This window comes from Pristiophorus japonicus, chromosome 18 (assembly GCF_044704955.1).
Source record: "Pristiophorus japonicus isolate sPriJap1 chromosome 18, sPriJap1.hap1, whole genome shotgun sequence".
Classification (NCBI taxonomy): Eukaryota; Metazoa; Chordata; class Chondrichthyes; family Pristiophoridae; genus Pristiophorus; species Pristiophorus japonicus.
Window position 1 is genome coordinate 36,967,010 of NC_091994.1, and position 27,324 is coordinate 36,994,333.

Below are 27,324 nucleotides of genomic sequence, written 5' to 3' on the forward strand. Positions count from 1 at the left end.
TCTCACCTGTTCTCACCTTGCGTTCCAACGCGGTCCCCTCCAGCAATGCTTGCTCGATTCCTCACTAGCCAGGGAAGCGGAAACCATAGTACCAGTGGGGGGCCTCACAAGCCAGCACAAGTAAGACACACCATATGCATTTACCCAGTGAGCTATCTGCGGGTGTTATTATGTTATTAGCTTGCAACTGAAGTAGGGAAATATTTTATGTATACATTGTTGCACATGTATTATATATGATCTAAAATGGCCAGAATATTTGCATTAGCCTAAATTATTTACAAAATTGCAAGAAAAGTCAAAGAATAAAAATGACAGTAAAATATGGCATTCATGTATGATGGACCTTTTAATTCATTCATATCATATTTCACCACAACTGTATTTGGGATTTCACTCAAGTGTGCAGTTTGGAGAAACGCGATGTATAAAATGACAGGTGCAATAAACCGCCCAATGGGAAGTTTCAAAACTGATTTTCATTTCACAGTTATACATGAAGAATGTAAAACCGTGTGGTATTAATAGAATGTGAGAATTTAGATCTGTAGTTTGTTTAAAATAATTCTAAATTAATTGGGCATATGTTCTCCCCAGAAGGGTTAGAGTTCAATCTTCAATTGCTGTGGTCATTTTACAATGCATGATGACTTTATATGGGTATGTGTGCTTCAGGCTTCGATTATAAATAACCTGAGCAAGCCCAGCATTACTGGTTGATCAGTTAGGTGTTGGGATTAGACTTTTTTTTTAAATTCCCCCCTCGTGGAATTGACTGTTGCAAAATAGAAATACGAGGAGTGGCTTAAAATGAAGCGTTGAACAAATGATCAATTCACATTTTCCAGAGTTGCTACTTGGGAGTAAACCGTCCGGAAATGTGCTTTCTGTACAACCTTGTACTTTAACAACAAACTGACTCCCTATATATAACTGACTCATGTATAAAGTGCACATAGATGCTTTGTGCATATCTTCCATTAGCAAGTGCAACAATAATTTGTCCCTCTTCTCAATTCTCCTCAACCGTAGTTATATCTACCGAATTAAAATACTAATTGAAAAGATTAACAGTAATGTATCTCCCTCCCCCTTCACTGAAAAAAGAAATTTGTCCAAATGAGCCAACATGCCCATTTTATTTATTTTCCCAATTTTCTCCCCTCATGAAAGCGCAGCCGCCTCCTGAGCTACAGTTCCATGGGTGATCGATGCCTTCTGGAGCCTCGATGAATTGGCAGCTCATAAGAGTCTGGAGCATAAATATCAACAGACTATTTGACTGGAGAGCATACAGCTGAACCTGATCCTGTCCGCATTCTACCTCTCCACGTGTGTACTTTGCAGCAACTGGATAGTGACGGAGCAGGAATCTTGTCGAATTTCCACACACCCGACACCCGGAGCAATTGTTGTGACCCAGCTAATGCAGCACAGGCCGGGAATCAACTGAAAACTTCCCTTCAGGATCACGATATAGCGAATTTACCCACTAAGCCATTGGGGGAGGGGAAAGGAAAATGGTTTTCATTTAATCATTTCAGGTATTTGTTTACACTGGGAATGACACACGAGACTGCAAGTAGAGGAAACGCTGAAGAAAGGGTGTGAAATTCAGAGGAAGAATGGGTTTTATAAAGGAAAATAAAGTCCCAGCGCAGCAATGTGCTTTGATTATAAAAACAAATGATGGACCTTGGAGATATGAAACACTTTCCTGCAACATACAGCTTCCCTCACAACACGTCAGTGTGATAGGTCAGTGAACAGGAAATAGCTGTAAACATTCAGCTGCTGTCTACCTCTTGGTTACAGAGGGTGGGTCCATTAAAAGACTAGTTTGCCTTCATTCCTCAGATGAGCATTCCTGAGTCCATTGTATTATAATACACATAGGTTAAGGGTGGCTGACCCATGACCTTAGAAACAGGAACGGTCAGATTAGCCTGAAAAACAGTTCTGCTGACAGAAACAGATTAATTAAAATGTTGATTTTGTTCATGATGGTAAGACTTGTGTAATCAAGAGAACTAAAAACCCTACCCAGTCGTTTACTCACTGCAAGTGCAAACTTGCTAAACATAATACTGATGTAAAATCCCTTTGGTTCTTTGATACCCAGCAATACACTTTTATTGAATGTATTTTTAAAAAATTACGTGGTTAATACAAAAGCAAAATACTGCGGATGCTGGAATCTGGAATAAAAACAGAAAATGCTGGAAATCTCAAGATCAGGCAGCCTCTGTGGAGAGACCCAAAACGTTAACTCTGCTTTCTCCACAGAGGCTGCCTGCCTGACCTCCTGAGATTTCCAGCAATTTCTGTTTTTATTACGAGGTTAAACATGTTTCTGTGCCACAGCCACTTGAGGCTAGAGACAGGTCCCTTTGTAGTCACTAAACCCTTGCAAAATGTACTGACTGAATTCAATTATGACTTTTCTTCCATTTCTAAGTGAATTTCCAGGTCTTATTTCCAAGATAAGAGCTGTATCTTCTTGATGAAAGATGTCTACTAGTATGAACAGCCATTAACATTAATCATATGTGTGATATAAATGTGCACTAAAGGCCTACAATTGTTTAATAGCTACTAAAATAAATTATGGTGACTGACTATTGAATATAAATTAAACCTGCTGTCAGCTGCAGGTTATGTTTACAACTACTGTATGTCACGTAAAGAAACTGAGGCTATTACTGAGTCAAAAGCTCCAAAGGGGTTAATTTAATTAGTGAACATAAAAGAAAGTGAAGAAACTTCAACTGCAGCGTTGTATGACAGTCAGGACCTGGGTTAAGAGCTTTCCAGAGAAGGATGACTGTGAAAATAGCTCTGAAAATAGAAGCATGACCCTGGGTATTATATGTTCATTAGCGTGATATCTATAGTGATAAATTCACCAGCATGATTTATAAATAAATCAATTTAGGAGCATCCAGTGAGAGTAAAGGCAATGAATCAACTTCAACATGGGTTCAGAAAAGGCAGGTCGTTACTAGTTTGTTTCTCAAAAAAGTTAGCGGGTGTCATTAAAACAAATCTAGATCATCAGGCAGATTTATAGTTAGGGACCCCTGGTGGTTCAGTCGGCTATTGCACAACCCAGCGTTATAATTGAGCCCCACATACCAAGACGGCCCCACATATTACATCTTGTTCTACATACTATATCTTGTTCTACATTCTACATATTATTCTTCCTCCCTCCATCCTGTAAGATTTTGATCACAGGTCACACACACACATTACCCAAAGGGTCTTAGGAGTTGTAAGACATTTTATTAAGAAGCAGTAGTTCAGATATAGTTAAACACAACGCACATTCAGGATAGACATAGCAGACATGCGACTGTGACAAGTAGCTGGTATTAGTCCCGATCAGATAGACGGCTGGTGGCACAAACAGCTCTTTTCTGCATCGTCTACCCTGAAAAGCTCTTTAGGTATCTCTTATTCTCTTTTTAGGGGTGGGTCTGGCGTAAAATAATGGATAGGACCATGCTATGTCGAGTTCTTAGTCTCAACTCTTAGGTGAAACCCTCCTCTCCACTTGTCTTTTCTGTTTATACTTTCTGAAGGCCCATCTCTCCTGTCCTTATCCTCCCAAGGTTGGAGTCAGACATGCCATTCTTAGCCTTCAGATACTTATCAGTTATTTATGTTCATGCGGTTCAAGTAGCTTTAGCTATTGTACCATGAAATGAATCATTAAATGTTATAACATCCGCAGGGAATCAAAAACATAAGCAAATTCTAAGCTTCTATCCAGTTATTCTAACACAAGTCTGAAGAGACTTTATTTATCTCGTTATTTCTTCCAATTCACGATTTCTTACAATCCTTGCAATTAAAATTGAGTATCATCAAACAGTCTCTTAATTGGATTCTTTCCCAGTCAGAACTGAGTTACTCAGTCTCAGCCAGGATGACAGTGGGAGAGCAACAGCGCAAAAAAGAAATCTTGAGTAATAGAAGATAATGGGTTAACTGGAATGTGTAATAATAATCACCATGGTCTCCTAGAGTTTGCTTGCATGCCATCGGTAATCGGAGAGGAATTTCCCAGTGTTTTTTTTCTAAATTGATCCAAGTTTGTTTCTCGCTTTCTTGTGCCTCTCCTCAGAGATTGTGTGACTGCAGGGAAGGGAGTCAGGGTTGATGGTGCATGTAGGTTGCACCAGGTTGGGATGAGACAGGCTTGATGGACCAGCTGATAATTTCCTGTCCTTATTCTTATGTTTGGAATTAGTTTCAATGGCGCTGGGCCAGGTAGTAGTGGGGTTTTGCCAGTGTTACAGCTTCTGATTAAAATCCATTAAATCCTGCTGTGAGTACATGTGTATGGATGTTGAATGAGAACAGAATTGAACTAATTGGCAGTATAGAGGTCAAGAGAGATGGTGCAGAGGTAGAGCTGGATGTCGTTAATGTACATTTCTGTGGATGTACAGCTGACCTCATTTCTGTGGATGATGCTGGCAAAGGACAGCATATAAATGTAGAAGGGAGGGGCTTGGTTAAGAATGCAAGGTAATGATGCAGACTCGGGAGGAGAAGCTATTGCTAGAGATGCTCTGGCTATGATCATATTAGTAAGAGTGGAACCAAGCGAGTGCCGTTCCTCTTAGGTGGACAACGTAGGAGGTGTTAGAGGAGGGTGGTGTGATGAACCATGTTAAAGGCTGCAGCGAGGCAGAGGAGGTTACACTCACGGAGGATGTTATTTGTGACTTTAGTTAGAGCCATTTTGGAGCTGATTACAGAGATTCAAAAGGAATTGTGCAAAAGATGGCCTCTGAATTGGCAGGGAACAGCATGTTCAAGGACTTTGCAAGCAAAGGGAGATTGGAGCTGGGCCGGTAGTGTGCAAGGCCAGAGATCTTGAGAATGGGTATTTTGAGATAGTGATGACATTGCTTTAAAAGGGTGACTGTTTGCAATGATTTAAAGTTGGGGCCTTATGATGCGGACACTGGTGGAATAAAGCTGCTTTGTTTCACTGTAGAATCTCTCTCACATTTTTTGATAACATTCCTGTGAAGCGCCTTGGGACATTTTATTACGTTAAATGTGATATATAAATATAGGCTGTTGTTGAGAGCACAGAACATTGGTTAACAGATAACTAATTTGACTGAGTTAACTGAAAACATAAATTATTTGATTTGCCTGTTTTGTGGTTGAAGTTTAAAACGAAGGCAGAACTAGGGAAAATGCTGTAGCTGAGCTGTGGCGGCTCACAAACACTGCCTTTGTTGCGGGGGCAGATAAGTGCTTTGAACCCTGCATCCATGCTCAAAATAATCTCCATAGCCGAAGCCTCTTTCTGTTTTTCACTGGGGACACAGTGTTTATAAAAGGCCCAATATTGCCACATTCTAGAAATACCAACAACTTTTTAATGCAGAGTAGTCCCCGCAATCAAGCAGACGCAACATGGATTCATGAAGGGGAAATCATGTTTAACTAATTTACTGGAATTCTTTGAGGATATAACGAGTATGGTGGATAGAGGTGTACCGATGGATGTGGTGTATTTAGATTTCCAAAAGGCATTCGATAAGGTGCCACACAAAAGGTTGCTGCAGAAGATAAAGGTACGCGGAGTCAGAGGAAATGTATTAGCCAGCCAATTCTCTATCCATGCTAACAGAAAGCAGAGAGTCGGAATAAATGTGTCCTTTTCGGGTTGGAAAGCGGTGGTTAGTGGTGTGCCACAGGGATCGGTGCTGGGACCAGAACTGTTTACAATATACATAGATGACCTGGAAGAGGGGACAGAGTGTAGTGTAACAAAATTTGAAGATGACACTAAGATTAGTGGGAAAGCAGGTTGTGTAGAGGACACAGAGGCTGCAAAGAGATTTAGATAGGTTAAGCGAATGGGCTAAGGTTTGGCAGTCGGAAAATGTGAGGTCATCCACCTTGGGGGAAAAAAAAACAGTAAAAGGGAATATTATTTGAATGGGGAGAAATTACAACATGCTGAGATGCAGAGGGACCTGGGGGTCCTTGTGCACGAATCCCAAAAAGTTAGTTTGCAGGTGCAGCAGGTAATCAGGAAGGCGAATGGAATGTTGGCCTTCATTGCGAGAGGGATGGAGTACAAAAGCAGGAAGGTCCTGCTGCAACTGTATAGGGTATTAGTGAGGCCGCACCTGGAGTACTGCGTGCAGTTTTGGTCACCTTACTTAAGGAAGGATATACTAGCTTTGGAGGGTGTACAGAGATGATTCACTAGGCTGATTCCGGAGATGAGAGGGTTACCTTATGATGATAGATTGAGCAGACTGGGTCTTTACTCGTTGGAGTTCAGAAGGATGAGGGGTGATCTTATAGAAACATTTAAAATAATGAAGGGGATAGACAGGATAGAGGCAGAGAGGTTGTTTCCACTGGTCGGGGAGACTAGAACTAGGGGGCACAGCCTCAAAATATGGGGGAGCCAATTTAAAACCGAGTTGAGAAGGAATTTCTTCTCCCAGAGGGTTGTGAATCTGTGGAATTCTCTGCCCAAGGAAGCAGTTGAGGCTAGCTCATTGAATGTATTCAAATCACAGATAGATAGATTTTTAACCAATAAGGGAATTACGAGTTATGGGGAGCGGGCGGGTAAGTGGAGCTGAGCCCACGGCCAGATCAGCCATGATCTTGTTGAATGGCGGAGCAGGCTCGAGGGGCTAGATGGCCTACTCCTGTTCCTAATTCTTATGTTCTTATGTTCCTCAATTCCGAGGGACTGCCGATGATGAAACAACAACGGCCATAGAAGCGTCAGTTCAAAAGGAGCAGCAGCAACTATGAAATAGTGAACTTAAGGCAAGAGAGAAGTGTGTGTTCTGGAGCATGTGCTATGGTATTCTAGGCAGTTGGATGAAAGAGAGCGAGGGCAGAAGCAGGGCCTCGATCTCTACTGGTGTAAAAGTGTGGGGGAAGATGGCCAACCTGTCTGACACCTCGTCCTCCATAGCAACTTAAAAATGTACAGCGTGTCAAATCAGCCAGAAGTCTCTCAGCAAGTTATCAACAATAACAGCAACTTGTATTTATATAGCGCCTTTAATGTTGTAAAACATCCCAAGGTGCTTCACAGGAGCGTTATCAAACAAAATTTGACAATGGGTAACATAAGGAGATATTAAAACTGATGACCAAAAGCTTAAAGAGATAGATTTTAAGGAGCATATTAAAGGAGGAGAGAGCGGTCGAGAGGCATAGAGGCTTAGAGAGAGAATTCTAGTGCCTAGGGCCTGTGCAGCTGAAGGCAGGGCTGCCAATGATGTTCAAGCCAAAGTTATTTAATAAGAGGTAAAATAAAAGGTAAAAAAATGAAAGTTATAACCAAATCATTTTAAAATGCTCAAAACCTTGGTTACAGTACTTTACCAAGATGGAGGATGAAGAACTAAAACAGTGCTCTACGGGGGCACCCAGTGGTCAGAGCACCAAACTGCATGAATATTGATATGTCCTTACTATACAGTATAAATGCACATGAGGCCCATACTTGAGAGAAGGTCACTCTGTGACCAGTTACCTTTATTACCAAGACCTCAAATAATGAAGGTGGGTGGAGCTTCCCCTTTTATACCTGAAAGTCCAGGTTAGGAGTGTCTCCCACAAGTTCACCCCCTTGTGGTCAATGTTCTCAAGGTGTACAACTTAGGTCAGCTTATACATGGGTTACAATGATAGTTGAATACATGACAAATATAGAGATGTTTATTTAACCGTATACGCAGCTAGGGCTCTGAAATAACGTTTGCTTCCACTTAACATTGAAAACCTCAATAATAGTACCACTTACAGCATGGAATGTGGTTACTGAAGTAACAAATTTAATATATTACTAGTCGATCTTCTGTAGTGTTGCACGGGAGTCAAGACCAAAGGCAGTCTTCATGACAAGCAGAAAGATAAAGAGTAGAGGTAAGTGGAATGAGGAGGCAAAAGGTTTGTGGTAGGGAGGATGAGGCAAAGAGGGGAGAGAGAACTGAGGTGGAGGTGGGAGGGCGTAGAGAAGGAAAAAAAATAAAGACTTGGATTTATCATCATCATTATCATAGGCAGTCCCTTGGAATCGAGGAAGACTTGCTTCCACTCCTAAAATGAGTCCTTTGGTGGTTGAATAGTCCAATGCGAGAGCCACAGATCCTGCCACAGATGGGACAGACATTTGTTGGGGGAAGGGGAGGGTGGGATTGATTTGCTGCGCACTCCTTCCGCTGCCTGCGCCTGACCTCTTCGTGCTCGCGGCGTTGAGATTCGAAGAGCTGAATGTCCTCCCAGATGCACTTTCTCCACCTAGGGCGATCTTCGGCCAGGGACTCCCAAGAGTTAGTGGTGATGTCGCACTTTACCAGGGAGGCTTTGAAGGTGTCCTTGTAACATTTCCGCTGTCCACCTTTAGCTCATTTTACGTGAAGGAGCTCCGCATAGAGCAATTGCTTAGGGAGCCTCGTGTCTGGCATGCGAACTATGTGGCCTGCCCAGCGAAGCTGATCGAGTGTGGTCAGTGCTTCAATGCTGGGGATGTTAGCCTGGGTGAGGACACTGAAGTTGGTGCGCCTGTCCTCCCATGGGATTTGCAGGATCTTGCGGCGACATTGTTGGCGATATATCTGCAGCGACTTGAAGTGTCTTCCGTACAGGATTTATACAAGACCTTTAACAACCACCGGACGTCTCAAAGTGCTGTACATACAGTGAGTCATTTTGGAGTGTTGTCACTGTTGTAATGTAGGAAACGGCGAGGGGAGATGTAGCAATGAGAGAAGGTGAGGGGAATGGCAGGGAGCTGAGCGGCGGGAAGGGGGTGAGATGGGGAGCAGATAGGAAGTAAGGGGGAAGACGATGTGGGAGGGGCAGAGGACAACGAGAAGAGAATGAGAAGGAGAATGATCAGAAGGAAGGGGAAGAGGCGGTGAAGGAAGGGAGGATGAAGACGGAGGAGGGTGTTGGGGTTGAGGCGTGGATGAGAGGTAAAAAATGGGAAGAAGTGAGTGACGGGGTAGTGGGGAAGGTGAATGGGACAGATGAGGGGGATGGGCGATGTTGCCAGTCAACGGAAGGGAATGCGAGGCCTGGAAATTTCAACCAGTGTTTTCAAGGGGAAGGAGTCCAAAATTCATCTGTCTGGGATTGTGTAAAAATTGGCTGTTTGTTGTACACATCACACGGTTTTCTATTCCATTGATTTCAATAGAAAAGAAAATCGGGCAGCAGATCTCGTGTTAAACTATCGCTGATAATTAAAATGACTCCTTTTCAACCTTTGTGGTGTCTGGCATGAATGACGGAGCATGACCCTTCACCTAGGTTTCTCAATCGAAAATTAATTTGGCCATTCGGTAACATGCCCATTCCTACTCTAAAATATAAAGCATATAACAAAGTATTTTGATGTATTTTTGCACCAACATGGACAATAATGTACCAAAACTGTGCCAAGACACTCATCATCATAGGCAGTCGCTCGGAGTTGAGGATGACTTGCTGCCACACTAGAAATGAGTTCTCAGGTGATTGAAGAGTCCAATGTGGGACCCACAGTCTCTGTCACAGGTGGAGCAAACGGTGGCTGAAGGAATAGGTGGGTGGGGTGCCTGGCTTGCCACACACTCCTGCTGTCGACGCTTGGCTTCAGCTTACTCTCGGCGAAGAGACTTCAGCTGTCCAGTGCCTTCCCGGATGCTTTTTCTTCACTTTGGATGGTCTTGGGCCAGGGATTCCCAGGTGTCAGTGGGGATGTTACATTTTTTCAAGGAGGCTTTGAGGGTGTCGTTGAAGTGTTTCCTCTGCCCGCCTGGGGTTCGCTTGGCATGTCGGAGATCCGAGTCGAGCACTTGTTTTGGGAGTCTCGTGTCAGGCATGCGGGCGATGTGGCCCGTCCAGCAGAGCTGATCGAGCGTGGTCAGTGCTTCAATGCTGGGAATATTGGCCTGAGCAAGGACGCCTATCCTGCCAATGGATTTGCAGGATCTTGCGGAGGCAGCATTTGTGGTACTTCTCCAGTATTTTGAGGTGCCTGCTGTACATAGTCCATGTCTCTGAGCTATATAGGAGGGCAGGTATCACCACTGCTCTGTAGACCACGAGCTTGGTGCCGGGTTTGAGGTCCTGATCTTCAAACACTCTCTTCCTCAGGCGACTGAAGGCTGCACTGGCATACTGAAGGCGGTGTTGGACCTAGTCGTCGATGTCTGCCCTTGTTGACAGTAGGCTCCCAAGGTATGGAAAATAGTCCACGTTGTCCAAGGCCTCGTCGTGGATTTTGATAAGCGGGGGCCAGTACTGTGTGGCGGGGGCAGGTTGGTAGAGGACCTTTGTCTTACGGATGTTTAGTGTAAGGCCCATGCTCTCATATGCCTAGGTGAAGATATTGACGATGGCTTAGAGTTTGGCCTCCGAGTGTGCGCAGACGCAGGAAACGTCTGCGTACTGGAATTCGATGACAGAGGATGGGACGACCTTGGATCTGGCCTGGAGGTGGTGGAGGTTGAACAGATCCCATTTATCCTGTAATTTAGCTCCACTGCAGCAGGGAGCTTGCCAAGGGTGAGATTGCAGCAAAGAAGATTGAGAAGAGAGTTGGTGCGATGACACAGCCTTGCTTGACCCTGGTCCGAACGTGGAATGGGTCTGTGGTGGATCCATTTGTCAGCATCATGGCTTGCATGTCATCATGGAGCTGGCGGAGAATGCTGACAAACTTTTGAGGGCAGCCGAATCTGAGGAGGACGTTCTATAATCCCTCACGGTTGACAGTGTTGAAGGCTATTGTGAGGTCGAAGAAGGCCATGTACAGGGGTTGGTGCTGTTCCCTGCATTTCTCTTGTATCTGCTGCACGGTTCATTGTGCTCCTTGGAGCGGAATCCGCATTGTGACTCTGGGAGGAGTTATTCAGCCACAGAAAGAAGGCGATTCAGGATTCTTGCAATGACTTTCCTGGTGGTCAACAGCAGGGAGATTCCTCTGTAGTTACCGCAGTCGGATTTGTCACCTTTCTTGAAGATAGTCACGATTACAGCGTCTCTGAGATCTCCTGGCATGATCTCCTCCTTCCAGATAAGAGAGATGAGATCATGAATCTCTGCCAGTTGTGCTTCTCTGCCATATTTTAGTTCTTCGGCGAGGATTCCATCTACTCCTGATGACTTGTCCAAGACTCTGACTCCTAGATATGTACATGGGCACCTACAGAACTTAGGCTATGTTCGGTTGAGGATTTTACATCAAGTGAAGAGTACACACTCCTAGTTTGGGTCCATCTGGGAAATGGAACGTTTAGATGTAGCTCTGGACTGTACTACAGCCTGAGGGAATGAGGGACACCGGGTATGTTTTATGTAAATTACATAATAAAGAAATTTGCAATCACAGAGATTTACTTACTTGGGCATTTATAGATATTGAATATTTTTTTAAGCTTTAAACTTTGAATTGACTAGCCAAGTTTTTGAGAGTGTTTTATGCTCAGGAAATGGCAGCATTTGAATCATTGATGGCCTCATCCCTGGTGTTCAATCAATATTATAATGTCATGTTTTTGAAATTTTTGTTTTCTCTTGATAACATTTAAAACTGATTATTCTTCTGTCCCAGGCATGGACTGGGCATACACAGATATGGTAATATAGTTGTTATGTTATTGGACTAGTAATCCAGCGGCCTGGACCAATGATCCGGAGACATGAGTTCAATTCCCAACATGGCAGCTGGGGAATTTAAATTCAATTAAATAAATCTGAATTAAAAAGCTAGTATCAGTAATTGTGACCATGAAACTACCGGATTGTTGTAAAAACCCATCTGGTTCACTAACATCCTTCAGGGAAGGAAATCTGCTGTGGTGATGAGCCCTGGCCACTGTTTGCTCTGGTTACAAGATATATGGATGAGGAAGACCATTTGATCCATCTAAGCGCCTCCATCCCTGTAGTCTATAGCCCTCCAGCATAGCGACCAAATGTTTCTTAAAATGTTCTCGGGTTTTTGCTTCCATTACCCTACTTGGAAGTCCGTATCATGTTGATCACTCTTTAGAAACATAGAAAGTTACAGCGTAGAAGGAGGCCATTTCGGCCCATCGTCTCTGCGCCGGCCGACAAAGAACCACACGTCCCTTCGTCAGCAGCCCTAAAGGTTACATGCAAACCCATGAACAATAACAGAAAGGCAAAGAGCACCCAGCCCGACCAGTCCGTCCCACATCACTACAACACCCCTTATACTAAAAACATCTACACTCCACCCCAACTGGAGCCATGTGATCTCCTGGGAGAGGTATAAACCAGATAAAAAACCCTTTGTACGAAGAACTCCCAAACATCAGCTTTAAATTTGCCCACAATACCTACAGCCAGTTTATTGGAAGTAATGTTCGAAATTTATCATTTCTATATCATTTTAAACTTTTTAGTACCTCTATCCCTTTTCAGTCGCATCCTTTCGAGGGTGAATCGCCCAATACCAGCTCTCTGTCTCTGATTGCCCCAGGGAGTTATGTCCTGCTCTCTGGTGGCATTTTGCGTTCCTAAGTCTCACTAATTTTAGTTTTAAAATTAATTTGTTTTGATATATCTCACTTAAGAATAATCACAGCTCCATGTGTTTAAATGGTTGCGATCAGTCTCAGCCTGGCTATAACTCTCACCTCAACACTTCCCTCCTCTGCACAGCGGTGCGGTTGCCTTGGTGACAGTGCCGGACCGCTCTTGCCGCGCTGCTCCTTGGCAGTGGGAATTGTGGGAAGCCGGGAAGATGGCGGCGGCGCTGGAGGTGGTGCTGAGCTGTGATGCAGGGGGCTCGCTGTGGAACTGCAACGTGTGGGAACCACGGTCGGGGACCACGCTTACCAGCTACCGGGGCGGCAACACCTCAGCCCGCGGCCTGTGCACGCTGGGCGGCGAGTACCTGCTGGCGGCGCAGCTCGGCAAGAACTACATCAGCGTGTGGGAGCTGCAGCGGAAGGTGAGTGGCCCGGGGTGGTGGAGGGGCATGAGGGGACTCCCAACTCCCAGCTAGAGATGCGGAGAGCTCGTACTCCCCCACGTAGGGACATATTAGGAGATCCCAGGATGGCAGATTCAATGTTCGAGTTTAACCAGCCAGATGCTGGTCAGCACCGAACACGTGTGCTTCTGATCCAGCCAGGTGCACCCACTGGTCCACAGAGTTATCCGAAGTTGTGGGAAGAACCCCAAACTCGCGGACAAAGCCTTGGACCAGCTATGTGTGACTGCCAATAGGATGGACCTGATGGACGATGTGGCTACAACAGCAGTTTGCATTTATGTAGCGCCTTTAACGTAGTGTTGTTTCCTCCCAAATCCGTGCCTGTCTTTCTCGCAATTCCATGTTTGAATCCCTCCAATTAGGTTTCCGCGCCTGCCACAGTACCGAAACAACTCTCATCAGAGTCACAAATGACATCCTTTGTGACAAAGGCAAACTATCCTCCCTTGTCCTTCTTGACCTGTCTGCAGTCTTTGACACGGTAGACCACTCTATCCTTCTCCACTGTCGTCCAACTGGGTGGGATTTCACTCGCCTGGTTCCATTCATATCTATCTAATCGTAGCTAGAGAATCATCTGCAAAGGCTTCTCTTCCCGCCCCCGCATCATTACCTCTGGTTTTCCCCAAGGATCTATTCTTGGCCTCCTACTTCTCATCTACATTTTGCCCATTAGCGACATCATCCAGAAACACAGCGCCATCGTGAACCTTTCCAGTTCTGGCGAAGGGTCACAGATCTGAAATATTAATTCTGTTTCTCTCCACAGACGCAGCCTGACCTGCTGAGATTTCCATCATTTTCTGTTTTTATGTTAGTTTCCACATTTACGCTGATGACGCCCAGCTCTACCTCACTACCACTTCTGTCGACCATTCCACGGTCTCCAAATTTTTAGACTGCTTGTCCGACATGGATGAGCAGAAATTTTCTCCCAATTGAATGTTGGGAAGACCAAAGCCATTGTGTTCGGTCCCTGCCACAAACTCCATTCCCTAGCCACTGCCTCCATCCCACGCCTTTGTTAATTTTAGACTTGACTATTCAAACGCATTCCTGGCTGGCCTCGCACATTCTACCCTACTTAAACTGGAGGTGATCCAAAACTCGGCTGCCCGTGTCCTAACTCGCACCAAGTCCTGCTCATTCATTACCCCTGTGCTCGCTGACCTACATTGGCTTCTGGCTAAGCAAAGCCTCGATTTCAAAATTTTTATCCGTATTTTCAAATCCCTCCATGGCCTCGCCCCTCCCTATCTCCAGTCCTCGAGATATCTGCGCTCCTCTAATTCTGCCCTCTTGAGCATACCTGATTATAATTGCTCAACCATTGGTGGCCATGCCTTTTGTTACTCTGGAACTCCCTGCCTAAACCTCTCTGCCTCACTGCCTCACTACCTCTCTGTCCTCCTTCAAGATGCTTCTTAAAACATACCTCTTTGACCAAGTTTTTGGTCATCTGTGCTAATTTCTACTTGCATTTCACTACGTTAAAGGTGCTGTATAAATACAAGTTGTTGTAGTAGTGATCCCCAAAGCCTTTCCACCGTCTATAAGGCACAAGTCAGGAGTGTGATGGAATGCTCTCTTGTCTGGATGAGTGCAGTTCCAACAACACTCAAGAAGCTCGACACCATCCATGACAAAGCAGCCCACTTGATTGGCACCCCATCCACTACCTTAAACATCCACTCCCTCCACCACTGGTGCACCGTGGCTGCAGTGTGTACCATCTACAAGATGCACTGTAGCAACTCGCCAAGGCTTCTTCAGCAGCACCTCCCAAACCTGTGACCTCCACCACCTAGAAGGACAAGGGCAGCAAGCACAGGGGAACACCACCACCTCCACGTTCCCCTCCAAGTCACCCACCATCCTAATTTGGAAGCATATCACCGTTCCTTTATCATCACGGTCCAAATCCTGGAACTTCCTCCCTAACAGCACTGTGGGAGTACCATCACCACATGGACTGCAGCGGTTCAAGAAGGTGGCTCACCACCATCTTCTCCTGGGCAATAAATGCTGGCCATGCCAGCGATGTCCACATCCTGTGAACAAATAAAAAAAAAAATCCCAAGGCGCTTCACAGGAGTATTATGAGATAAAAAATTTGACACCAAGCTGCATAAGGAGAATTAGGGCAGGTGACCTTGGTCAAAGAGAAAGGCTTTAAGGAACGTCTTGAAGGAGGAAAGAGGGGTATAGAGGCGGAGAGGTTTAGGCAGGGAATTCCAGAGCTTGGGGCCGAGGCAACAGAAGGCACGGCCACCAGAGATAGGGAGGGGCGAGGCTGTGGAGGGATTTGAAAACAAAGATAAGAATTTTGAAATTGAGGTGTGGCTTAACCGGGAGCCAGTATAGGTCAGCGAGCACAGGGTTGATGGGTGAGCGGGACTTGGTGCAAGTTAAGACACGGGCAGCCGAGTTTTGGATGCCCTCAAGTTTACGTAGGGTAGAATAGAAACATAGAAAATAAGTGCAGGAGTAGGCCATTCGGCCCTTCTAGCCTGCACCGCCATTCAATGAGTTCATGGCTGAACATGCAACTTCAGTACCCCATTCCTGCTTTCTCGCCATACCCCTTGATCCCCCTAGTAGTAAGGACTACATCTAACTCCTTTTTGAATATATTTAGTGAATTGGCCTCAACAACTTTCTGTGGTAGAGAATTCCACAGGTTCACCACTCTCTGGGTGAAGAAGTTTCTCCTCATCTCGGTCCTAAATGGCTTACCCCTTATCCTTAGACTGTGACCCCTGGTTCTGGACTTCCCCAACATTGGGAACATTCTTCCTGCATCTAACCTGTCGAAACCCATCAGAATTGTAAACGTTTCTATGAGGTCCCCTCTCATTCTTCTGAACTCCAGTGAATACAAGCCCAGTTGATCCAGTCTTTCTTGATATGTCAGTCCCGCCAGCCCGGGAATCAGTCTGGTGAACCTTCGCTGCACTCCCTCAATAGCAAGAATGTCCTTCCTCAGGTTAGGAGACCAAAACTGTACACAATACTCCAGGTGTGGCCTCACCAAGGCCCTATACAACTGTAGCAACACCTCCCTGCCCCTGTACTCAAATCCCCTCGCTATGAAGGCCAACATGCCATTTGCTTTCTTAACCGCCTGCTGTACCTGCATGCCAACCTTCAATGACTGATGTACCATGACACCCAGGTCTCGTTGCACCTTCCCTTTTCCTAATCGGTCACCATTCAGATAATAGTCTGTCTCTCTGTTTTTACCACCAAAGTGGATAACCTCACATTTATGCACATTATACTTCATCTGTCATGCATTTGCCCACTCACCTAACTTATCCAAGTCGCTCTGCAGCCTCATAGCATCCTCCTCGCAGCTCATTTACTGCCACATAACTTAGTGTCATCTGCAAATTTGGAGATACTACATTTAATCCCCTCATCTAAATCATTAATGTACAGTGTAAACAGCTGGGGCCCCAGCACAGAACCTTGCGGTACCCCACTAGCCACCGCCTGCCATTCTGAAAAGTACCCATTTACTTCTACTCTTTGCTTCCTGTCTGACAACCAGTTCTCAATCCATGTCAGCACACTACCCCAAATCTCATGTGCTTTAACTTTGCACATTAATCTCTTGTGTGGGACCTTGTCGAAAGCCTTCTGAAAGTCCAAATATACCACATCATCTGGTTCTCCCTTGTCCACTCTACTGGAAACATCCTCAAAAAATTCCAGAAGATTTGTCAAGCATGATTTCCCTTTCACAAATCCATGCTGACTTGGACCTATCATGTCACCTCTTTCCAAATGCGCTGCTATGACATCCTTAATAATTGATTCCATTATCTTACCCACTACCGATGTCAGGCTGACCGGTCTATAATTCTCTGTTTTCTCTCTCCCTCCTTTTTTAAAAAGTGGTGTTACATTGGCTACCCTCCACTCGATAGGAACTGATCCAGAGTCAATGGAATGTTGGAAAATGACTGTCAACGTATCCGCTATTTCCAAGGCCACCTCCTTAAGTACTCTGGGATGCAGTCCATCAGGCCCTGGGGATTTATCTGCCTTCAATCCAATCAATTTCCCCAACACAATTTCCCAACTAATAAGGATTTCCCTCAGTTCCTCCTCCTTACTAGACCCTCCGACCCCTTTTATATCCGGAAGGTTGTTTGTGTCCTCCTCAGTGAATACCGAACCAAAGTACTTGTTCAATTGGTCCGCCATTTCTTTGTTCCCCGTTATGACTTCCCCTGATTCTGACTGCAGGGGACCTACGTTTGTCTTTACTAACCTTTTTCTCTTTACATATCTATAGAAACTTTTGCAATCCGTCTTAATGTTCCCTGCAAGCTTCTTCTCGTACTCCCATTTTCCCTGCCCTAATCAAACCCTTTGTCCTCCTCTGCTGAGTTCTAAATTTCTCCCAGTCTCCGGGTTCGCTGCTATTTCTGGCCAATTTGTATGCCACCTCCTTGGCTTTAATACTATCCCTGATTTCCCTTGATAGCCACAGTTGAGCCACCTTCCCTTTTTTATTTTTATGCCAGACAGGAATGTACAATTGTTGTAGTTCATCCATGCGGTCTCTAAATGTCTGCCATTGCCCGTCCATAGTCAACCCCTTAAGTATCATTCGCCAATCAATCCTAGCCAATTCACGCCTCATACCTTCAAAGTTACCCTTCTTTAAGTTCTAGACCATGGTCTCTGAATTAACTGTTTCATTCTCCATCCTAATGCAGAATTCCACCATATTATGGTCACTCTTCCCCAAGGGGCCTCGCACAACGAGATTGCTAATTAATCCTCTCTCATTACACAACACCCAGTCTAAGATGGCCTCCCACCTAGTTGGTTCCTCGACATATTGGTCTAGAAAACCATCCCTTATGCACTGCAGGAAATCCTCCTCCACCGTATTGCTTCCAGTTAGCCCAATCTATGTGCATATTAAAGTCACCCATTATAACTGCTGCACCCTTATTGCATGCATCTCTAATTTCCTGTTTGATGCCCTCCCCAGCATCACTACTACTGTTTGGAGGTCTGTACACAACTCCCACTAACGTTTTGGTGTTCTGCAGCTCTACCCATATAGATTCCACATCATCCAAGCTAATGTCCTTCCTAACTATTGCATTAATCTCCTCTTTAACCAGCAATGCTACCCCACCTCCTTTTCCTTTTATTCTATCCTTCCTGAATGTTGAATACCCCTGGATGTTGAGTTCCCAGCCCTGATCATCCTGGAGCCACGTCTCCGTAATCCCAATTACATCATATTTGTTAACCTCTATTTGCACAGTTAATTCATCCACCTTATTACGGATACTCCTTGCATTAAGACACAAAGCCTTCAGGCTTGTTTTTTTAACACCCTTTGTCCTTTTAGAATTTTGCTGTACAGTAGCCCTTTTTGTTCTTTGTCTTGGGTTTCTCTGCCCTCCACTTTTCCTCATCTCCTTTCTGTCTTTTGCTTTTGTCTCCTTTTTGTTTCCCTCTATCTCCCTGCATTGGTTCCCATCCCCCTGCCATATTAGTTTAACTCCTCCCCAACAGCACTAGCAAACACTCCCCCTAGGACATTGGTTCCGGTCCTGCCCAGGTGCAGACCGTCCGGTTTGTACTGGTCCCATCTCCCCCAGAACCGGTTCCAATGCTCCAGGAATTTGAATCCCTCCCTGCTGCACCACTGCTCAAGCCACATATTCATCTCTGCTATCCTGCGATTCCTACTCTGACTAGCACGTGGCACTGGTAGCAATCCCGAGATTACTACTTTTGAGGTCCTACTTTTTAAATTTAGCTCTTAGCTCCTTAAATTCGTTTCGTAGGACCTCATCCCTTTTTTTACCTATGTCGTTGATACCAATGTGCACCACGACAACTGGCTGTCTCCCTCCCTTTTTAGAATGTCCTGCACCCGCTCCGAGACATCCTTGACCCTTGCACCAGGGAGGCAACATACCATCCTGGAGTCTCGGTTGCGGCCGCAGAAACGCCTATCTATTCCCCTTACAATTGAATCCCGTATCACTATCGCTCTTCCACTCTTTTTCCTGCCCTCCTGTGCAACAGAGCCAGCCACGGTGCCATGAACTTGGCTGCTGCTGCCCTCCCCTGAAGAGTCATCCCCCTCAACAGTACTCAAAGCAGTGTATCTGTTTTGCAGGGGGATGACCACAGGGGACCCCTGCACTACCTTCCTTGCACTGCTCTTCCTGTTGGTCTTCCATTCCCTATCTGGCTGTGGACCCTTCACCTGCGGTACGACCAACTCGCTGCACGTGCTACTCACGTCATTCTCAGCATCGTGGATGCTCCAGAGTGAATCCACCCTCAGCTCCAACTCCGCAACGCGGTCCGTCAGGAGCTGGAGGCGGATACACTTCCCGCACACGTAGTCGTCAGGGACACTGGAGTCGTCCCTGAGTTCCCACATGGTACAGGAGGAGCATAACACCCGACCGAGCTCTCCTGCCATGACTTAATCCTTAGATAGGCAACAACAATGCTAAAGTTTACTCACTGTTATAGAAGAGAAAAAAGAAAAACTACTCACCAATCACCAGCCAATTACTTACCTCCTTGGCTGTGACATCACCTTTCTGTTTCTTTCTACTTCTTTTTTGCCTTCTCCCTGTAGCTGCACAAGTACGCCTTTTATAGGCCGCTCCGACATCACGCACTGCCGCCGCCTCTCGCTGCCGTTGGGCCTTTTATAGGCCGCTCCGACACCACGCACTCCCGCCTAGGACTGCCGCCGCCTCTCGCTGCCGCTGGGCCTTTTATAGGCCGCTCCGACACCACGAACTCCCACCTCTCGGACTGTGGGAGGCCAGCCAGGAAGTACGTTGGAATAGTCAGGTATATAGGTAACAAAGGCATGGATGAGGGCTTCAACAGCGGATGAGGGCTTCAGCAGCAGATGATCTGAGGCAAGGATGGAGACGGGCGATGTTACGGAGGTAGAAATAGGCGGTCTTAGTTATGCTGCGGATATGTGGTCAAAAGCTCATTTCAGGGTCAAATATGGCACCAAGGTTGCGAACAGTCTAGTTCAGCCTCAGATAGAAGTTGGGGAGAGGGATGGAGTCGGTGGCTAGTGATCAGGAGTTTGTGGCGGGGACTGAAAATAATGGCTTTGGTCTTCCCAATATTCAGTTGGAGAAAATTTCTGCTCATCCAGAACTGGATGTCGGACAAGCAGTCTTGACAATTTCGAGACTGAGGACGGGTCAGGAAAAGTGGTAGTGAGGTAGAACTGGGTGTCATCAGTGTACATGTGGAAACCGATGCTGTGTTTTTGGATGATGTCGCCAAGGGCAACATGTAGATGAGAAATAGGAGGGGGCCAAGGATAGATCCTTGGGGGACACCAGAGGTAATAATGCGGGGATGGGAAGAGAAGCCGTTGCAGGTGATTCTCTGGCTACGATTAGATAGACGAGTGGAACCAGGCGAGTGCAGTCCCACACCGCTGGACGACGATGGAGAGGTGTTGAAGAAGGATCGACTGATCAACTGTGTCAAAGGCTGCAGACAGGTCAAGAAGGACAAGGAGGGATAGTTTGCCTTTGTCACAGTCACAAAGGATTTCATTTGTGACTTTGATGAGAGCCATTTCGGTACCGTGGCAGACAGGGAAACCAGATTGGAGGGATTCAGACATGGAATTGTGGGAAAGATTGGCATGGATTTTGGAGGCGACAACACGTTCAAAAACTTTGGAGAGGAAAGGAAGGTTGAAGATGGGGTGGTGGTTTGCAAGGATCGAGGGTTGTTTTTTTGAGGAGAGGGGTGATGATGGCAAATTTATGGAGAGATGGGGCCGTACCTGACGAGGGAGAACCGTAACAATGTCGGCTAACGTGGGAGCCAGCAAAGGAAGTTGGGTGGTTAGCAGTTTGGTGGGAATAGGGTCAAGGGAGCAGGAAGTGCGTCTCATGGACGGGATGAGCTTGGAAAGGTCATGAGGGGAGATCGGAGAGAAACTGGAGAAAGATGTGAGGTGAGGGCTGGGGCAGAGGGGATCTTTAGAGGAAATTTAGCCCAGTGGGCTACGGGAGGAAGGGAAGAGGCAGAGGCCGCCGAACGGGTGGTCTCAATCTTAGAGACAAAGAAATCCATGAGCTCCTCATACTTTTTGTCGGAGATGAGGGTGGAAACTGGGGAGAGGGGTTTAAAAAGACGGTTAGCAGTGGAGAATAGAAGCCGGGGTTTATATTTACATTCCAGAATGATTCTGGAATGGTGCTACGTCTGTGATTAATCCTAAGCCAAAGTTTGCAATGCACTGTTCCACAAAACAGGCCTGTGTTAAGGCAACTGTAAAGAGTTGTTAGGTGAAAGTAGCAAGCCTCCAAAATAGAATCTTATTCGGAGCAGTCAACACTGTTGCAGAAATGAATTGTGATGCAGCGTATCACATGCCCCAAAAAGACTTTCAGGAGGTGAAGTAGGATCAGTAATTTGTGTTCTTCAAGGTGTACAATTTTCAATGTGTGCAATTATCTATTCTGAATTTGCTTCACAGTATGGATGGAGTAGTGTTTGTGAGGGAGTTCTGATATATAAATGCAATTAATAGTAGTTCTGTAAGGTAAATATGGTATCGCATGCTTTGGGATCATTGTGCTGCAGGTTGGATCTCTGGGTGACTGTTGTCCTTGAAACGTGAAAGTTCACTAACACCTCTGCTGCTCTTAGCTATTTGTCCATTAGCTCATTTCTATTGTGGAGTTGGCTATAGGAGAGTAGACCTTAAATGGCATTATCTGTAAAACCTTTGCAGCTATCCTTACCACTGGCCCATTTTAAAAAGTGCACATACACAGGTGGACTTTTAAAATTGTTCCAAAACAGGTGTTTTCTTTGGTAACCTTCCCTATAGTTGGGGATGCTCCGACCAGGCGCATTTCACTAGGAACTAGTTTGTATCCTGGCCTCTACATCCACAGCGCAGAGTAATCTGGCCATTTCACCCATTCAGTTTGGCTGTGCATGTTTGTCCCTAGACACCGTGTCAGTGCTGCTTATGCTCATTATACTACAACAACGACGTATTTATATAGTACCTTTTAACGTAGTAAAACATTCCAAGGCGCTTCACAGGAGTGTCATGAGACAAAACAAATAAATTTGACACCGAGCCACATAAGAAGAAATTACAGCAGATGACCATAAGCTTGGTCAAACAAGTAGGTTTTAAGGAGCGTCTTAAAGGAGGAAAGAGAAGTGGAGAGGTTTAGAGAGGGAGTTCCAGAGCTTCGGGCCTAGGCAGCTGAAGGCACGGCCAGCGATGGTTGAACAGTTATAATCGGGGATGCTCAAGAGGGCAGAATTTGAGGAGCGCAGACATCTCAGGTGGGGGAGGGGCGGTTTTGAGGCTGAAGGAGATCAGTGAGATAGGGAGGGGCGAGGCTATGTAGGGATTTGTAAACAATAATAATTTTGAAATCGAGATGTTGCTTAACCGAGAGCCAATGTAGGTCAGTGAGCACAGGTGTGATGGGTGATCACAACAACAACTTGGTGCAAGTTAGGTCATGGGCTGCTGAGTTTTGGATGACCTCAAGTTTACGTAGGGTAGAATATGGGAGGCAGGACTAATGCTGTTACGATCAATGATGCATGAGTTTCAGTTGCTTTTAAAGTTGTTTTTACGACTAAGAAATTGCATGTGTGCAGTTGCTGAGGGCTTCTACAGCCGCAGTGCAGAGTAATCTGGCCAAATTCAGCACAACAGAAACCAAATAATGAGTCTGACATTTTATACTGGCAGTGACCTATAGTAAATGGGTTCAATGATGTCACAGGATACAGGCTAGTTCCTAATGATGGTGAACTCCAGGTGCTGTTTCACGCTCCTGAAAGCACACCTGGGACTGCCATTGTGGAGAGATCCTTCTGTAATATTGGCTTTGTTGAAAGCAAATACTCCAAATTCTGTCCAGTGATATTTGAGAATTAATAATGGATGATAATCTGATTGTTACTTTGGGATTGGGCTGTGCTGTTCCACATAGATAAAGTTCTGCAATGCATCTTCTTAAAATAGAGTGCAGAGTCACTAATTAAGTGGCATTTTATCTCATCAAACTTACGATATCCTCCATAAAAATCGCACCAATGTTTGAAATGCCTTTACAAACTGAGCTGCTGTACCTGGTGAGTCTTGTCTGGCTGAGCACTGATGGCACTCCATGCAGCTTTGATTAGGAGTAAGATTCTCTGCTTTCACCAATTGATTGTATTGTTAACACTTTCATGTAAAAACTGTTTATACATGGTAGCTCAAATCTCCTAATGTATAGCTACAGTTGTGTTAAGAGTAGGGGCAGTGATAGCAGTTGAGTCCTGTTTCAATGACGTATGATTGGAGAGGAAGCTGTGGGTGAGCACCTTTACTGTCTTCTTTTAGGATCAGCTGCAGCAGAAGATCATCTGTCCTGGGGTTGTGACCTGTCTCGCAGCTTCACCCAATGGAATTTACATTACTGCTGGAATTGGAGAGAGTATCTACCTGTGGGAGGTAAACACTAAAGTTTCTGTTCACTGTTGAGCACTGTAAAGTTCCAATCTAATAATTGCTGACTTCACAAACGATTATCCAGTTTCGGGATTTGTGCACGATCGCACAAACCTGCTGCAGACTTTCTTTGTAGAGAGTTCTTGTTAGGTCAAAGCCTATAAAACTTTTGAGAATTCAATAGAACTTTGTTTTCTTAACTCTGTTTATCCCGTGGAAAATTAATGTTTCAAATCTAAATTATCAGTCCCATGTTGAAATTAATTGAAAAACTTACTTAAATTGTCATGGAAACACTTCAAACTAAATGTTTGACTTGCTGGTTTTGTTTTTGAAGTGTCAATGGTTAATTTTGCTTAGCATTTGTAAAAAAACGGTTGCTTATTTGAGTTAAATTGATTGAAATTGCAAGGTTCTGTAACTTGAAGCAGTTCTCTAAAATAACCACAATGTGGCACTCTATGCACATTCAAAGCCAGAAAAACCTCACTGCTACTTCACATTCTTACTGGGGTTTAATTTAGAATTACCTTTATTGTTTTATGACTGCAGCAGTGACATGTGGTACAGTTGAAGAGTGTTACATGAGGCAACCCTAGTGGAACTGAAGCCAGAAGTATCAAAACACAAAGAAACTACAGATGTTTGAAATCTAAAGCAAAAATAAAAAATGATATAAACATTCAGCAAATCAGGCAATGTGGAGAGCAGATTTTCATATTTCCAGCATCTGCAGTATTTTGCCTTTTTTTTGTATTGTTTAATTCTGTTCCTCTTTTTGGCGTGATCGCCATTTGTCTCGCTCATCCCTTTCACCTTCATTGCTATCTATTTCCCTTGTTTTTGATCATGTCTTTGCTAAGACTCATCTTCCACATGCACATCTCTTAGCTCCGATTCATTTCACATGGATTTTTGCTCAAATCCTGTTTTGGATCCAACCATGCTCCGTGAAATCTCCATGATATTCAGTGTTCCTCTAACAACTGTTCGTACTGCTTTGTGAATCCCACCCTTTCCACTGAGTGCCACTGAAAGCATGCTCCCGACCTCTCGCTCACTCACACGCTCTCTCCAGCGGTGCCAACTCTATTTCAGAGCTGACCTTGTCCTCAGTTCCATATAATTTTTTGCCCCATCTCGTGCTTTGAACAAAAGCTTTTGTTCTCCCTTTCAGATATCAAGGACATCAAGCTTGAATAACTATTAGATGCCAACCTGTCTTCTGATTCCTCTTCCTCTTCACTTTCTTCTGACCCCATCTCTCCTTCGAATGTTACCCATTGCTGTATTTTTGCTGTTTTGTCTGACCCTCGAATGATCTGTCCTCATGAGGGCCTCAGTTTCATCCCCCTATGTCCCCACCTCAATGAATTCCAAACGCAACATGATGAGATTTTCCCTTTGTCTCCGTGCTTACTTTTGTCACCGGGAGGTTTCTTCCCCCACTGCCACACAGAGTTCTGACCCTTGGCTTTGTCTCCAGCCTCCCTAATCCACCTGGACCCCTCCACCTGGCCTCCTACATTCTCTTGATGTTTTTATTGAGAACTGGTGGAATGATTCTGGTCTACTCTCCTCGCTCAGTCTAATCTATCTCCCTCTAAACTTGCAATATCTGTTTTTCTCAGGTCCAATTCCAATATTGGAAAGAAAGAGAACGAGCTTGTATTTATATAGCGGACTTCACGACCTCAGGAAGTCCCAAAGTGCTTTACAGCCAATGAAATACTTTTGAAGTGTAGTTATTGTTGTAATGTAGGAAATGCGGCAGTCAATTTGCGCATAGCAAGGTCTCACATACAGGAATGAGATAATGACCAGATAATCAGTTTTAGTGATGTTGGTTGAGGGTACATATTGGCCAGAACACCAGTGAGAACTCCCCTGCTCTTCTTCAAAATAGTACCATAAATGTTCCCTTTAATTCTTTTTTGGGTACGCGGCCCCTTTAAGAAGCTGCGGGGCCTATTCAAAATACCATGCATGCCTGGTTTTCCCCATTTAAAAGCCGGCGAGCTGGCTGTGCAGGAGCTCCAGGGCGCTGTGCGGCTGCACAGCTTAAAGGGAATATTGGTATCATGAGATTTTTTTGATCCACCTGAAAGCATGACGGTCACCATCAGGAAACTGCCCTGGTGAGAATTGCCATCAGGCAACTACCCTGGCGAGATTTGCCACCGGGAAATTGCCATGGCGAGAGTCTCCACCACCGGCAAACTGCTCTGGCGTGGGTTGCCGCCGGGAAACTGTGAGTTGGGTGTTGAGCAAATGTACCCAGGGACCAGTACCCTTGCAAGGGTCATGCCTGGGTAACCATACTCCAGCACAAGTCAGAGATTGGGAAAAATCTTGACTTTCTTTCTGGGCAAGAATAAAGTTCAAGAATAGAATCCTATTCTAGTGCTTCCACTTTGCTGATGACCTGGAAATCTGAATAGGTGGAACCTTGTTGCGCTGTCAGCCACAGCTGATCAGTGGTCTGATACAATCATTTGGTCCCTCATGAGAGAGACTGACATGACCAGCTCATTTCTGTCTTCCTGTAGAGCTCGGGTGAGTAAATGGCACCACACATAAGTTACCTTCTCGTTATTGAATGGGATGCTTGTTTGTGTTGATGCAAAGTTGTTTTTTTAATTTGCAAAGAATTGGTAGATTAACTTCTCGCAGATTAATATTTTCACAAGTTAATTTTGCTGGAGGCTTTCCTTCTCTCAAATTGATTCAAGTAAATATGACATTTTAGAATAAAGATATATAATGATGACTTGCTATATTCCAATGCTCCATGGAATGGAAGTATCTGGGTTTACTCTCAAGATTTTGGACATAGTGAGTTAGATTGCAGCTGAATCATTGGGGAAGGGGTAGAAAGTATAAATTAAGCAATAATCAGAGGGTATGTTCTTGCGTAGGAGATCTATGCAGATAAATCCCAGGTTGTATAGGTTGATGCTGAAATTGTGCCTGGAGCCCAGGAATCATCTACCTTGCATCCACAGTACATTTTGAACAAGTAATGTTTTGAATAGTGTTTGAAACTATTAAAAGGGTTTGTCATGCTAATGTTTAGCGTTGCTTTTTCAGGTATCTACTGGGAATCTCCTGGTCACGCTGAACAGGCATTACCAGGACCTGACGTGCATTCGCTTCACTGATGACAGCAGCCACTTCATCTCGGGAGGGAAGGATAATCTCGTGCTGGTGTGGAATCTGTGCAGGTATTGGATTAAATAGAAGGGTGTCTGTCTTCAGTAACGTGTAGCATCCAGTTGTAGAGCAACGGTTTGGCTGCTAACTAATGCAGCAGGTACCCTGTACTTTCTTACTCTTATGACTCTGCTCTCCAGCTCTAATCCTTAGTTTGTCATCTTTTATACTATAATGTAACGAGCGCATTTAGAGACCTAAGCAATAGGTGCTACCGCATTTAATTCCAAATTCTTTGATCTAAAGGTGATGGATATATTTAAAAACAAACTTTTTATTTCCTTCTCCTGTTTGATCTGAAATTCTGAGTCCATGTCTTTGTTACCTCTTGACTATTCCAATATACTCGTGACTGGCTTCCCAGCTTGCACCCTCCATTAACTTGAGGTCATACTAAACTCTGCTGCCTGTGTCCTAATTTGCACTAAGTCCCCATCACCCCTGGCTCCTGGTTAAGCAATGCCTCGATTTTTAAAATTCTCATCCTTGTTTTCAAATCTGTCCATGGCCTTGCCCCTTCCTATCTCTGTAACCTCCACCAGCCCTACAACCCTCCAAAATATTTGTG

At 44.9% G+C, this 27,324-nt stretch overlaps 1 protein-coding gene across 1 annotated transcript in view; it reads left to right on the forward strand.

The window, feature by feature from the left end:
• Nucleotides 1–12,758: 12,758 nt before the first annotated feature.
• Nucleotides 12,759–27,324, forward strand: part of wdr18 (WD repeat domain 18) — a 221,112-nt gene continuing 206,546 nt past the window's right edge. The window contains exons 1-3 of the mRNA XM_070860856.1: nt 12,759–12,979; nt 23,436–23,546; nt 26,634–26,767. Coding sequence (XP_070716957.1) covers nt 12,770–12,979; nt 23,436–23,546; nt 26,634–26,767 — 455 coding nt within the window. The 5' untranslated portion in view covers nt 12,759–12,769. The remainder of the gene's footprint in view (nt 12,980–23,435; nt 23,547–26,633; nt 26,768–27,324) is intronic.